The following is a 14,324-nucleotide window of genomic DNA, read 5'->3' as shown; positions in this document are numbered from 1 at the left end:
AAGACAAAAACATAGTGGACGTCAACCATTTTGAGTCACCAACTAATCACAAACAATATGTTTTCAAAAAACATTCGAAACTTAACTTGAAAATGTTTGAAAAAAACGTTGTTACGTTTGTGATTACTTGGTGACTCAGAATGGTTAGCGCCCACTGAGATTTTTGTCTCTATCAATCACAAACAAGCTAACGTTTACTCTGTAACGTTAGCTCTGTCTATCAAAAAACATTCGAACTTCGAAATTCAATTCGAACACATAGGTTCGTTTGAGATTGGTTGGCCACTCAAAATGGTTAATGGCGAACGGGAGCGTGAGTTAATATCTATATAGACATATGCCTATAGGTAGGATTGATTTAACTTTGTTAACATTAAAACTTTTCCATTAGCAAACCTTTTCCATTAAGGCAATATCAAAATAATAAATGAAATTTCAGTAATGTGCATTAAATTTAAAGTTAATGTATCGTTCAGTACCTACCTACCTAGTAAATATATCAGGTAAATATTTCGAAATTTGCCATTAGTATTATAAATAGATAATAATAATAGTAAGCTGTTATAGCCTAGTGGTTAGGACGTCCACCTTCTAATCGTAGGTCGGGGGTTCGATCCCGGGCACGCACCTCTAACTTTTCGGAGTTATATGCGTTTTAATTAATTAAATATCACTTGCTTTAACAGTGAAGGAAAACATCGTGAGGAAACCTGCATGCCTGAGAGTTCTCCATAATGTTCTAAAAGGTGCGTGAAGTCTGCCAATCCGCACATAGCCAGTGTGGTAGACTATGGCCAAAACTCTGAGATGAGACCCGTGCTCTGTAGTGAGCCGCCGATGGGTTGATCATGATGATGATGATTATAAATTGTAACATTGAATGGCAACTGCAACGCACAGTACGTGAAAATATGGCGGTGGAAACCGATAGGTTGATAGACGAACCAAACGCGCGGCGGTTCAGTCTCATTCGCCGTCACGCCTCTCTTCTTATTGTGTTGAAGTTTAATGATAATTATCATTTTTTGTAACACACATCATGCGAATAAAGAATTTCTTATTTCTGAATATCATTCCACCAAATATTCCATCTGTTTGTCCGTAATAAATCTCCCAAATACTGTGTTAACCTCGAGTATCAACTATCACTGTACCAAATTTTATTAAAATCCGTTCAGTAGTTTTCGCGTGATGTGTTCACATACAGACAGACAGACAAAAATTCCAAAAAAATGTTTATTTTTGAAATATAAGACAACTCTAAGGGATCCTTCTTTCACTAAAGAACTCTAAAAAAAGTGCAAAAGTGCTTAAATCACACTTAAAGCACTACATAAATTAAGGACTAGATTTACTAGAAACAATTTATTCCTTAAACGCCCGACCTAACTGAGAACTATCTTAAGCTGGGGATTACATAAAACGTCTAGCGAAGAATAAACATTTGTTCCTTTTAATTTAACAAAAAATACGGATAGCGGAAGAAGGAAATTAAGGATTGGTCACACAAAACGCGCTACGACGCTCATAAATAAGGACTCTTGTTACAACGCAATAATTTGCAACTAAGCGTGCACAGATGCCTCTCTTTCTATCGCGGAAACTCTTATCTCTCTCAAAAGAGACAAGCTACACAAGTATCAGTGTGCAGGAGTGTCAAGAGGTGCAGTGGAAGCAACATCCGTCTGGAGCGTGGCAATTTTAAAATATACATTCTATACGCATACATCTATCTCGATTTAAACTAAAAAATTCAGTACCATCGATTTTAATTTCACAACGTTTTTGCTTGCTTTTTTTTACTTAACGCTGAATGTTTCAACGTTCGAATTCTATTAATCTGTCTATTCTATGCATTCTAACACTGAAGGCAAAAGAGCGAGGGGCCGCTCACCAACTAGGTGGTCAGACCAGTTAAAGGGATCCAGCAGGTGTGGATTTTATCACATAGTTAAAATGGCCACTAACAGAAGCCGGTGGAAACAGATAATCCATTCGAGGGAAGTTTGCCAGGACCACGATCTTCAGCAATGAAGGAACGACCGGAGAGAGAGAGAGATCTATTCTATTGATGTAAAACCTCATACTAAGAAACTAAGAACACACATACTGGACGAGAACAGTGACAGGGCAGTAAACACGTATTGTATCTTCGCCCCGCTCTCACCCTACCTACTGCTATCATCAGGGCCCGCGGTCTTAAGGCGGAAACAAATCATAGGACGCGGCTGACGGATGCGGCTGACAGCTGCGACTTATAGGTATCTGGTTGTGCAAATTATCAGACGTAAGTCACGGACGTAACCTTGAGCGTTCAGACGTCCGAGAGATATCTCGCAAGCCACGTTGAAAATCACTGTGCACATCAATCAGTTGCGGCTGTCAGCCGCTGCTTACAGACGCGTCCCACAGTTTCACGCTTCACGCTTATTGTTTTACCAAGCCTTTAAACACTTCGGAAACCTAAAATTTGTAGCTAGTAGGTATTTGCACTCGCTTTTGAATAGAATGCAATTCGTTTTTAACTTTCTTTGTGAAGTGTTTTAAACAATGCTGTCTCTACCAGCTCGCTGAGATGAAAGAATACATTATTTACATACGCTTACGTTTGATGCAGCGATAAGATGGGAACGGATGTTCAGACCTTTGAGAGAATGCTGATGTGTCTTTATTATTGAGTTACTTGTAGACGAAAAAGAAAAGAATATAGGTAGACTAGCTAGCTGACCCGCCCCGGCTTCGCTCGGGTGGAATATAGAGAATCGAGGTGGGGGTTGAATTTCCAAAAATCCTGAAACATCTATTTCTTCATTTGTGACCAAATACCAATTTTCATGCAAACAACTTAAAAATTGCTGACTTTTATACAAACTTTCATCCCCTATTTAATCCCCTTGGTAGAGGAATTTTCAAAAACCGTGGAAATATGTATTGTTTTATTTTGAACCGAAAGCTTCCAACCAAACAATCAATTTTCAACGATGTAATTTCAAAAATGACGGACTATCATACAAACTTCCATCCCCGATTTTACCCACTGGGGTGGAATTTCGAAAAATCCTTTTTTTAGTGGATACCTACTCTTTACAAAACCCTCAATTTTTTATATTTTTACGTAATCTCTTGTGGCCTTCTGTTAAAACTAGATTTAGATTTAAATAATAATTATGTAATTACACTGTTGATTACTTTGAAATAAACAAAATAAATAAATAAAAATTCATGTCTCTAGGGTCAGTGCGTTGATATCAGTCAGTCAGGACTTTAAATTTTAGATATATATATAGGTATAGAGATAACATAGAACCACTTAATTTTGAACTAAAAAATGTAGGTACTTAGTCTTAAACTATCTTAGTTACCTATGTATGTAGTTGTAGGTACCGGCAAGTATTAAAATTAACGACTTTTTAGTTTTTAGGGTTCCGTACCCAAAGGGTAAGCTGTCTGTCCGTCTGTCTGTCTGTCTGTCTGTCACCAGGCTCATGAACCGTGTTAGTTAGACAGTTGATATTTTCATAGATTACATATGTATTTCTGTTGCCGCTATAACAACGAATACTGAAAAACAGAATAAAATAAATATTTAAGGGGGCTCCCATACAACAAACGTGACTTTTTTTGCTTGTTTTTATAGATAATGGTATAAGTCCCACAAATTGCTAATGCGCGTGGTCGCCATTTTAGTGACGTCATCACTAGACTGAAGTTTCGAGCCGATGGTATATTTTTATTTCGGCTGACGTCAAAATGACGTCATTTCGATGTTAATGGGACATGGTTCCAGCGCAATTTGCGGGACTTTCACGGAACTCTTTGTACGCGAGTCCGACTCGCACTTGGCCGTTTTTATTTATTTATTTATTTTATTTATTTTTATTATTCATGTACCAAAAATTGTAGTTACAAAGTAATAATAAATTTAGTTACATCGGAAATGCAAGTACCTACCGTAACGCCAATAGTGACAAGTATCACAGACTTACCCAGTATAGTCTCTTTAGTAGCGTAAATTTTCATGTCCTGCATGTGGTAGAAGTTTTGGCACAAGAACGCCCATTGTACCACTATGGCGGCAAGGAACCAGTTGAAGCCCAACGCACTGTACGCGTACTTCTTCAGAAACGTCATCAGGAATCCGAAACCGACGAATATCATCACATGAGTGCCTTCGAAACCTGCGAAAATAGAAAAGGATAGTAAGTTAAAGGAATAAAATATAGTTTTAATCAAGCCATCGCCGTTCATTATTGAACACGGGTTTCCTTCTCCTAATTTTTAGGGTTGCGTATCTTAAAAGGAAAAAAAGAACCCTTATAGGATCACTTCGTTGTCTGTCTGTCTGTACCTACCTACTTACATAGATACAGGCGATGCTAATGAACAGTGCAAATGTAATACTAAATACTCATACGAGTATCTATTATACTTAATAGACAACTGCTAATTTTAAACAGTGAGAAATGACAAACAATTTATTCGCCGATTTTTTGTAGCGTACCTACTTGGACTTTTACTAAAGAGGCTATTAGTAATACCTGTGTGTCTGCGATAGGCGTAAAAGTAATAAACATAATGCGAAAAGCATTTTATTTTAAATTCGTAGTCTAAAAACATTCATGGCACTCAATTTGAAAACAAAACAAAACTCGATGAATACCAAATTGATGTAACAAATGATGTCTATAATACCCACGGCCGTACATTACAATTGCGAAAACAAAAATGCTAAAAGAAAAATTGCTCTTGAAATCGCACATTATCCCTGAATAGGCCTCACGGGCGTCCTCTCTCTCTCTCTCTATGTGTTGTATTCATCATCATCATCGTTGAATCTGCATTGAGAGTAGAGTAGAGAGTAGAATGTGTAGAGTCTTGACTTATCATAAATGACACAATATGTTATTTAAATACCAGCATACTAAATGCCGAAGAAAATATAAAAAACTAGCAGATGCCCGCTACTTCGTTTGCGTGGATTTAGATTTTGAAATATCCCGTGGGAACTCTTTGATTTCCCGGGATAAAGAGTCTATGTCACTCTCCAGGTCTTTAACTATACCCATGCAAAAAATCACGTAGATCCGTTGCTCTGTTGCGACGTGATTGAAGGACGCCAACAAACCAACAAACAAACACACTTTCACATTTATAATAATTACGGGTACTGATTAGACTTTATACCTATACCATGACGTGATTCTCTATCATCATGATTATCTCCCAAAGCCACCATGATAAAAACTTCATAGTCGCTGATCGTTCTTCCCTGTGTTGGGTGGGGACAATACACAGAGAAACTTTCAGCTTTTATAAAATAACAACGTTCTGGCACGCGCTGACTCTTTTACCCGAGTGTAGGTTAGTCAGTTAGTCGACTGATATGAAATGTGGCAACAGTTAACTAGGCCACAACAATGAAAACAAAAATGCTAAATGAAAAATGGCTCACGAAATCGCACAATATCTGTTAATAGTCCTCGGGGGTGTAATCGAGAGAGAAATGGCTTCGCATAGAAAATCCTAGCATTGCAATGGTACCGATTTCTTTTATTACACGACTATTGATGGGTTATGGTTTTAGAAGTCTTTATTAAATCCATCGATATATATTTTTTTTATTATTATTTATTAGTACAGATGCACATAAATTTGTAACAAACCCGCACAAATATATTTAACTAAACCAGAAAACTCTTAAAAGTTCCAAAATGACAAGATAATAATATGGTCACTCGAACAAAAATTTTCACCAACAACAAAACCAATAAAATAAATCATCGCCACCTCTTAGATACTAATGAACGACCCGTTTGAAATCCAGACGTCACTGAGTTTGCATTAGTGCATAAGCACCAATGAGTCGGTGCCATTTTGTTTGTTTAATAACCCTGTCTATACGAAGTAATATATGTATAAGTCAATGGTTAAATCATATTTTGTGTATGTATTGTACGCGACAAGTCGAGATGGTAATCGGGGCGTCCAACCTGTGCGTATACATTTAGTAGTGTTTTGTATGTATATCCATAATATCGTTACTTCAAAAACCAACTCTTCAGATTTTTACTAGACTGTTCTAAACAAGCCCTCCGCATCGGTCTCCACCGTCGGCTTACAACAGTGTTTACAACGAACTTTTGTTGCAAACAAGTGTTTACATTACACTGTTGTAAACCGCCGGTGGCCGATGTGGAGGACTGTGCCACTAAATCAGAGACAAACCATTTTTTTTTATTTTGCACGTTTGTACATTGTTTAAAATTATGATTAAAAAAATGTACATTTATTGGTATTACTCATAGATAATGAAAATAAAATAGCTCTATTTCTAAAATGTAATACCGACTTCTATCATCCATTCAACTGGTTTTAATACTGTTACCTTGATGGTATTACCGTGCGTGGTCCAGATAGATACGAGCATTGAGTTATACACACCATAGAGATGCGTACCTCATACTTACATCAGGTGTCAAAAACGCGTCCCGTGCTATACCGACATGCGGAAAAAAACATGCGCGCAGTTCACCAAATACCCAATACGGAGGGTATTGGGTATTTCTTATATTCTTAAAGTTATGGACAGACGAATCGCTTCGTTGTCCATACATTCAGCTTCACCTATTCAACTTTAATAATAATAAAAAAGTTAAGACAGACAGGTTGAAGTCGTACCTATTGCTGCTCTTCTCAATCATTCACATGTAACAGTATGAGCGTGGCTTCGAATTCACTTTCACTGATGCTCGTGCGATCTTCTCCCAGCGAATTCTGTTAGTGGCATTACATACACACAGCACACACGGAGACAAGTGTGTTCGTTACAGAAACGATTAAGTCCGTCCACCTAGTTGGGGAAAGACCACGTGGACGTACCCTCCACTCGACCTTGTACCACGAGGTTTTCGATGATACCCCTCTTCCTGCTAGTATCCCCAAAGAACTTGAGGGTTCACAAAAGGGATGTTGGCTATGTACAAAATAGATTTTTTTCTCAGTCATTATTAAATAGAGGGTTTTCCAAAATACGTAAAATCCACGTCCTTTGTTAGTTTTAAGTATAGTAACCATTTTAAATTATCGATTAAACTAAAAATTACGTGAAATCATTGTGACGTCACATGCCAGTATTTCATAGAAGCTCGCATACTAAGCGCGTGTTTTGACGTTCGATAAAAAGATACTGATTTGTCAAATACCGGATAGTACAATTTTTTTTTTAATTTATTGATCACGGAAATTTTAAATGAGTACATTTGAAATACACAGATCGCCATCCTCTAGAAACTGTAGAAGTTTATGTAAGGATGGCGAGTTCGATTCGATTCGATTTACGGCCTTTGATTTATTTTCAAATTTGGGTATGGTATTGCAGCCTCTAGTAAAATTCAACTCTCTGGATATATGAATATAACGAGAGTAAGGGACGATTGTTCCACAAAGCCTGCCTTTGAAGGGTATCAGTGACAAAGTGGTATCGGGTCTCTTTGGAATAATTCCATAATAATTTTACCCGTTACTCACGTGGAATATTATTTTACATAGTAACAATAAAATATAATCATTATCATTTTCAAAGCGTTACTTACTTACTTATTAATTTTCAAAATATTTTACAGCTTTGATGTCTAAATTTTTTTGATGCCATAAACATATTATTATGAGTATAATATTTTTTAAATCTTTCTGTTGTCATAATAATTACTGACTCACTGTATTTTAGTATTTTCACTGTATAAAGGCGGAAAGACACTAACCCTCTAACAAATAAACCTGGAATAGCGGTGGAATAGTTATACTCTGTTTTGTCTTTCTCTGTCATCAGTAATTTGTCATTTGAAGGAAAAAGACAAAACATAGTATAACTATTCCACCGCTATTCCAGGTTTATTTGTTAGAGGGTAAAGGTATTATTCCGAACCACGCTGCACGCAGCAGCGCTGCCGCAAAAGTGCTGTCACCAGCTGTCACAGTCCTGTCGCGGCACTACTGGTCCCCATACAATCTGCATAAGCTTATATGACATTACATTCCGAGCTAGGCAGCAATATCGCGGCAGCAATGTAGCGTGCAGCGTGGTTCGGAATCATACATTAACGGACGTGTCCGTAAGCCGCAGCTGACAGCCGCGACAGATAGGGTATGCCAGATGCACAGTCTTGGACGCGTTTTGCTAGATATCTATCGGATGTCCGAGCATTTAAGATAACGTCCGCTACTCACGTCCGATAGTTTGTACATTTATGTAGCTCAGTGTACAATGTACATTTTATCATCCAGATACTTTAAGTCGCGGCGGTCAGCCGTGTTCGTATGCCATGTCCGATAATTTGTTTCCCCCTTAATTCATGATGTCAGACAGACACACGTACGCATTCATAATATTATTAGTATTAGGATATATAAAAAATATCCATAAAAAAAATATTCTAAAAGTCATCAGTAACATAATACTTCAGGTAGTTGCAGGCTGTTTAGTTGTTGCGTGATTACCCTCCACTTTTAAATGGTGCTCTTTATATTTTTGAATAGTACTTTTTGAATAGTCGTAGCTTTTTGAAAAGGTTTTCTGTGGTAACGTGATCCGAGTGGAGCTTTCAAAAGTTGCAACGGGACGAGTTTTAAATAAAAATCATAAAAATAAAATTCGTACAGTTACCTACCTACTTCTAATTTTTAGGGGTCCGTAGTAAAACAAGAAACGCTTATAGTTTTGTTAACCAAAGTTTCTAAACAAAACTGGACAAGTGGCAGTTGAACTCGCATGAAGAGTGTTCCGTAGCGAATATATACGAGTAAGTTTGTACGTAGGTACAATATTTAGAGATTTATAAATATCAATTTTAAGGCCATAGACTCCTTATAGACTTTCCTCTAATGTAGATATGTAAAAATAGGTATTCTGTGTATTTAAAAAAATTAGGCTAGGGGTGGTCAATAATGGTCAATTTTTGAAATAACTTTTAAAAAATGTATTGTCAAAAAAAGTAGGTATAGGTACATTTTTAAACCGTCACAACAAGCTTTTTCATTTGATAAGTCACATGGTACATTTATTTACGCTACACGCTGGTTACTATGCAGAAATTCATATTATGTGTACCAACCCTAAAAACCCGGCTAGTTGCGAGTCCGACTCGCGCACCGAGGGTTCCGTAATACAGTAATTTTTTTTTGTTTTTCTACATTTTGCACGATAAATCAAAAACATATAGGTACATAAAAATAAGTAAAATTATGTTTTAGAATGTACAGGTAAAGTCCTTTCACATGATACCCCACTTGGGTAAGAATATTTGATTTGATTTGATTTGATTTGGCATAGTAATCTGACTTTGAAAGTTGATAACACTACCTAATTATTTGTTCATGACCACATTTTAATTTCTCTTTGTAATGTAACCACAAATTCACGGTTTTAGAATGTTTCCCTCTACGTGTGCTATAACATCTACCTACCTGCCAAATTTCATGATTCTAGGTCAACGGGAAGCACCTTATAGGTTTCTTAACAGACAACTAAGTGATCCTATAAGGGTTTCTTTTTTCTTTTTGGGGTACGGAACCCTAAAAAGCGGTTTGTTTAGCTTTTAACAGATTAATTGGCGCCTTGCATTCCACATGTTATTACCAAGATTAATCACGAATTTGTTCATAAATTAATGGTAGTTTAATAGTTGCATATCATGTCAGACGATATCCACTATGGGTATCGTCTTTCGACTATGATGTCTAATCAACTACAATACGTGTGGATATTAAGATTAATTGTAATAGTATGTAGGTACCTATTTGAATATGCGTTAATTTAAAAATTGGCGCAGCCTAATTGACATGGTTACTAAATGTTGACAATGACATGGTTATTATAATTGTTGACAAAACAGTATAACAAGATTTCGACATCTCATAATTATTTTAATCAGTTGCAAACAGTATTTTGAGGCTTCCATACCCGAAAGGTTCATTGGCACCCTTTGGGTACGGAAGCCCTTGAACTTGAAAGAGAGAGAGAGCGAGAGAGAGATAGAGACCGAGAGAGAGAGACCGAGAGAGAGAGAGAGCCAGCAAAAGAGAGAGCGCGCGAGAGATAGAGAGTGCGAGAGAGAGAGAGAGAGAGAGAGAGTGAAAGTACAAAGGCATTCATACAGCAAAGTAAGCGTTGGAGTCACGCTCATGCCGTCATCATACGAGTTTTTTCTTTTAGGCTAACTCCTTACCTCTAATATCATGATGCTTTTCTCCCCCGTACCTCACGAACACGAAGAACAAGGCCATCAGTATGAGTTGAAACAGCATCAACGGGAGATACTTCAAGTTGCTGAACTTCTTCATCCTTTCAGGCTGAAATCAAACACTTATATAAGTATTATTCTTCAAACCTATCAGCACAGCCCTATCAGGCGGGTCATCTGATGTTAAGCTTGATTATTGCTGCCCATGAACATTTGCAGCACCAGAGGAACCACCAATGCGTTGCCAATCTTTCAGGAATTTGGTCGTCCGCCCCTTGAATAACCCTATGTTGTAATCTAATGGGAACATCGCCGAAGGGAGTTAATTCCACAGTTTACATGTGCGTGAAAAAGGATCTGACACTTGTAGCTATTCCTATATAAACATATAGGTTACTATACAATACGAAAGAAATATTATAGGTTAATAATCATCAACCGATAGACGTCCACTGCTGGACATAGGTCTCTTTTAGGGACTTCCACACGCCACGGTCTCTGCGCCTCCTGAATCCAGCGGCTCCCTGCGACTCGTCTGATGTCGTCCGTCCACCTAGTGGGGGGTCTTCCAACACTGCGTCTTCCGGTGTGAGGTCGCCATTCCAGCACCTTGGGACCCTAACGTCGATCGGTTTTACGAACTGAAGTGGAAATGTGCCCTGTCCATTGCCACTTCAGCTTGGCAACCCGTAGAGCTATGTCGGTTACTCTAGTTCTCCTACGAATCTCCTCATTTCTGATTTGATCACGTAGAGAAACTCTAGCTCTCTCCATCGCCCGCTGAGTGACTCTGAGCTTTCTTTTGAGGTCCAAAGTTAGCGACCATGTCTCGGATCCATATGTCATCACTGGCAACAAGCACTGCTCAAAGATGTAAATATAATCTTTTATATTAGCTACTTATATACCTATTTTTTATGACATATACAATATATATTACACTAGAAACGAGCACAAAAAATTTGCTCCTAACTTTTGTCGATTAATCACAGGACTCAACGACATGTCCGGCGGTGCCTAGCCAAGACACTGACGACTATTATTTTCGCTCGTTATATGATTTTATCGACGAATGAAGAAAATGCCTACGCAGAGTTGTCTGACCACAACTTGTATATACATTCATTTAAAGTAGGTAGTTTTAATTAAACTAATAATAATGAATTATAATACGAACGATACATACGACTGAAATCCTACCTCAGTATTGACTAACTGCTTTCATCTGTCTTTGTATGGCCGTTTTGTTTTGTAATTCACGACATAAATTCTTTCAAATGTTTATTCCCAAAACACTCTGGACATATTATTGCATAATAGTAAAAAATTTCAAACACTAAGCAATGACAAAAAAAGTGTTTTTCTTTATTTTTTCAGCAGCGTTTCAGAGTAATATCGCTTTAATCAAAAATATCTTATCGAATATCCGCTACCGTTAATGCTTGACGTTTGGCTAACGCCCGAGACTGGTAATTAGCGAAGAAATCCTTTGCGAGCAGTTTAGTTCAGCCAAAATCCCGCAGAAATTAGGTCACATTTTGATAACTATTTTGTACGTGCTCATACCTACTATATACCTAAAAGGTACTATTTTCAACAAAGTTTATATATTTCAAGCTAAAATTACCGCTTTATGCTGTTAGGTACATGTAGATTGTAGGTATATTACGTAAGATAAGTACCTATATAATATGTAATGGGTTCTAGAATCTAGGTTGATCTATGTTAGACTGTACAAGAGTCGGCCTTGAATAATTATGGTAAAGTTTTGTATGACATTATTCTAGATCATAGACTTCTTGTTCCATCCTAGGCATCCTAGAACTTTACTGACTCATATTATCTAATAGTGAGTGAGATTTCATCATCGTATTATACAAAACTCCTTACCCAAACCTGGGCCTGCCCCGGTTTCTGTATGCTTTAGTGACAAACAGTTTTCCCAATAAAGGTTTATGTACTTTCTGAAAATATGCTTACCACATATCTACCTATTTTACTAGTATCTAAGTATCTTAAAAAAAACCGGCCAAATGCGAGTCAGGCTCGCGCAATGAGGGTTCCGTACTACAGTCGTATTTTTTCGACATTTTGCACGATAATTCAAAAACTATGATGCATAAAAATAAATAAAACCTTTCATATGATACCCCACTTGTTATAGTCACTCACTTAGAAAGTTGAAAATACTAATTATTATTTAATGACCACAATTTAATTTTTTTTGTGTGATCTAACCCTAAATTCACGGTTTTCAGATTTTTCCCCAAATGTCAGCTATAAGATCTACCTATCTGCCAAATTTCATGATTCTAGGTCAACGGGAAGTACCTTGTAGGTTTCTTGACAGACAGACGGACAGACAGACAGACAGACAGACAACAAAGTGATCCTATAAAGGTTCCGTTTTTCTTTTTGAGGTACGGAACCCTAAAAAGTATCTTAAATATTAGTAAAATAAAATTGGTAATGACAATTTTGTAGAAAAATATCTTTTGTAAGTATGTAGAACCCGAATTGTCAAAGAAAATTCATTTATCCCCCAGATTAAGTAGCCCTTTGTACCTACAATCTACAATAGAATTTATCAGACCCTTTAAAACGTATGCGGTTTTTGTATTTATTCCATGTTTATTTTGATAAACAATCTATTTTCAAGGGGATTACGAGTACAATACACGCACTCTCTAGTCTGAAAGCAAAAAAAAAGTTACAAACAAACACAAAAATTCAATTTGGAAAACCTTTGATCTTCAGTCCCCAACGGATTTCATCTTGTGAGATTCTTAGGGTGCTTTTCCACCAGAGATGTGCTATGCTACGTTGCTATGGATGCGTTTGATATCCACCAATCATATTCTTTTTTTTAAAGAATATTAGCATGCTAATCATGAATAATATTCCCGTTTCCCCTCCAACTAAGCGTAAAGCTTGTGCTAGGAGTAGGTACGACAATAGTGCAACGGGTGGGGTTTGAACTGCCAACCTCGTAGCTTTAGTTTTAAGTTTGCGTAATAATTTTCACCACTATATCTTACAAATCCAACATCAGACCATCAAAAAGAGTAATTTATTACCTATTTTGAATAAATCATTTGACTTTGACTTTGAAACCTTTCGGATTTCAGTCTGTGCCTTAACCGTGGAGCTATTGAGGCTCTGTACCCGTAGTACAAGATTTTACGTCTCACCAAACGAAACCAAATTCGAGAGTCGAAATACTTCCGCGTTACAGTAAAATGGACCTAAGCAGCCTTGAATTGAAGTCAAATATTCAATGTCACTGATTTTAATTTCGCAATGTTTCCGCTTGGAGCGCTGGCTGTAGAAGTGTAGACAAACTTGAGCATTAAAACAAGGCATTTAAGATCCAGTTAACTGTAACGCGGAAGTATTTCGACTCTCAAATTTGGTTTGGTTTGGTGAGACGTAAAATCTTGTACTACGGGTACTGATGTTGATTCATTGGTGCACATAGCTTAGTATTGGTGGAAACAGTCACATATTTTCGTAGCGTAGATTTCACATCTTTGCAACATAGCTGCATAGCACATCTCTGGTGGAAAGGCACCCTTACGCTGCTGGTGGGAATACCGACATCGACAAAACGTGCTCTTATTTCATAAAATCATTCGAAGATTTAATTATGTAAACGAGGTATCAAAGAGTAAACAATTTGTCAAAAAAAAAACGGAATATTAAATGGACTAATATTTCTCTGGTAATCCGCACTTGGCCAGCATGGTAGACTATGGCCTTAACCCTGCTTATTTTGAGAGACTAGTAGTTATAGTGGGCCGGCGAATGGTGATGGATTCAAAGCGAGATCAGGATGATGATGAAAAATTTACATGATTACTTTACCACTACTACACATCAGTGTCTAAGTACATTGCACCCGTGCGGAGCCGGGGCGGGTCACTAGTTCATAATCACTACCAATATAATGCGATAGTGTGTTTGTTTGTTAGTTGCAACGGCTCGACGGGCCGTCTTTGCATGGGTATAGTTAAAGACCTGGAGAGTAACATAGGCTACTTTTTATCCCGAAAAATCAAAGAGTTCCCACGAGAATTTTAAAAACCT

The 14,324-nt window shown here is 37.3% G+C and overlaps 1 protein-coding gene across 1 annotated transcript in view; it reads right to left on the bottom strand.

Moving 5' to 3' along the window:
- Rh50 (Rhesus blood group-associated glycoprotein Rh50) overlaps window positions 1-14,324 on the bottom strand; it is a 39,882-nt gene that overhangs the window by 11,736 nt on the left and 13,822 nt on the right. Inside the window, exons 2-3 of the mRNA XM_034976823.2 lie at window positions 10,224-10,347; window positions 3,987-4,178 (exon numbers count right to left, since the gene is read on the bottom strand). Of these exons, the coding sequence (XP_034832714.1) occupies window positions 3,987-4,178; window positions 10,224-10,338 (307 nt within the window). The 5' untranslated portion in view covers window positions 10,339-10,347. The remainder of the gene's footprint in view (window positions 1-3,986; window positions 4,179-10,223; window positions 10,348-14,324) is intronic.

This window comes from Maniola hyperantus, chromosome 16, assembly GCF_902806685.2.
Source record: "Maniola hyperantus chromosome 16, iAphHyp1.2, whole genome shotgun sequence".
Classification (NCBI taxonomy): Eukaryota; Metazoa; Arthropoda; class Insecta; order Lepidoptera; family Nymphalidae; genus Maniola; species Maniola hyperantus.
The sequence above is the reverse complement of the archived record's forward strand: the minus strand, read 5'-3'. Positions and strand labels throughout refer to the sequence as shown.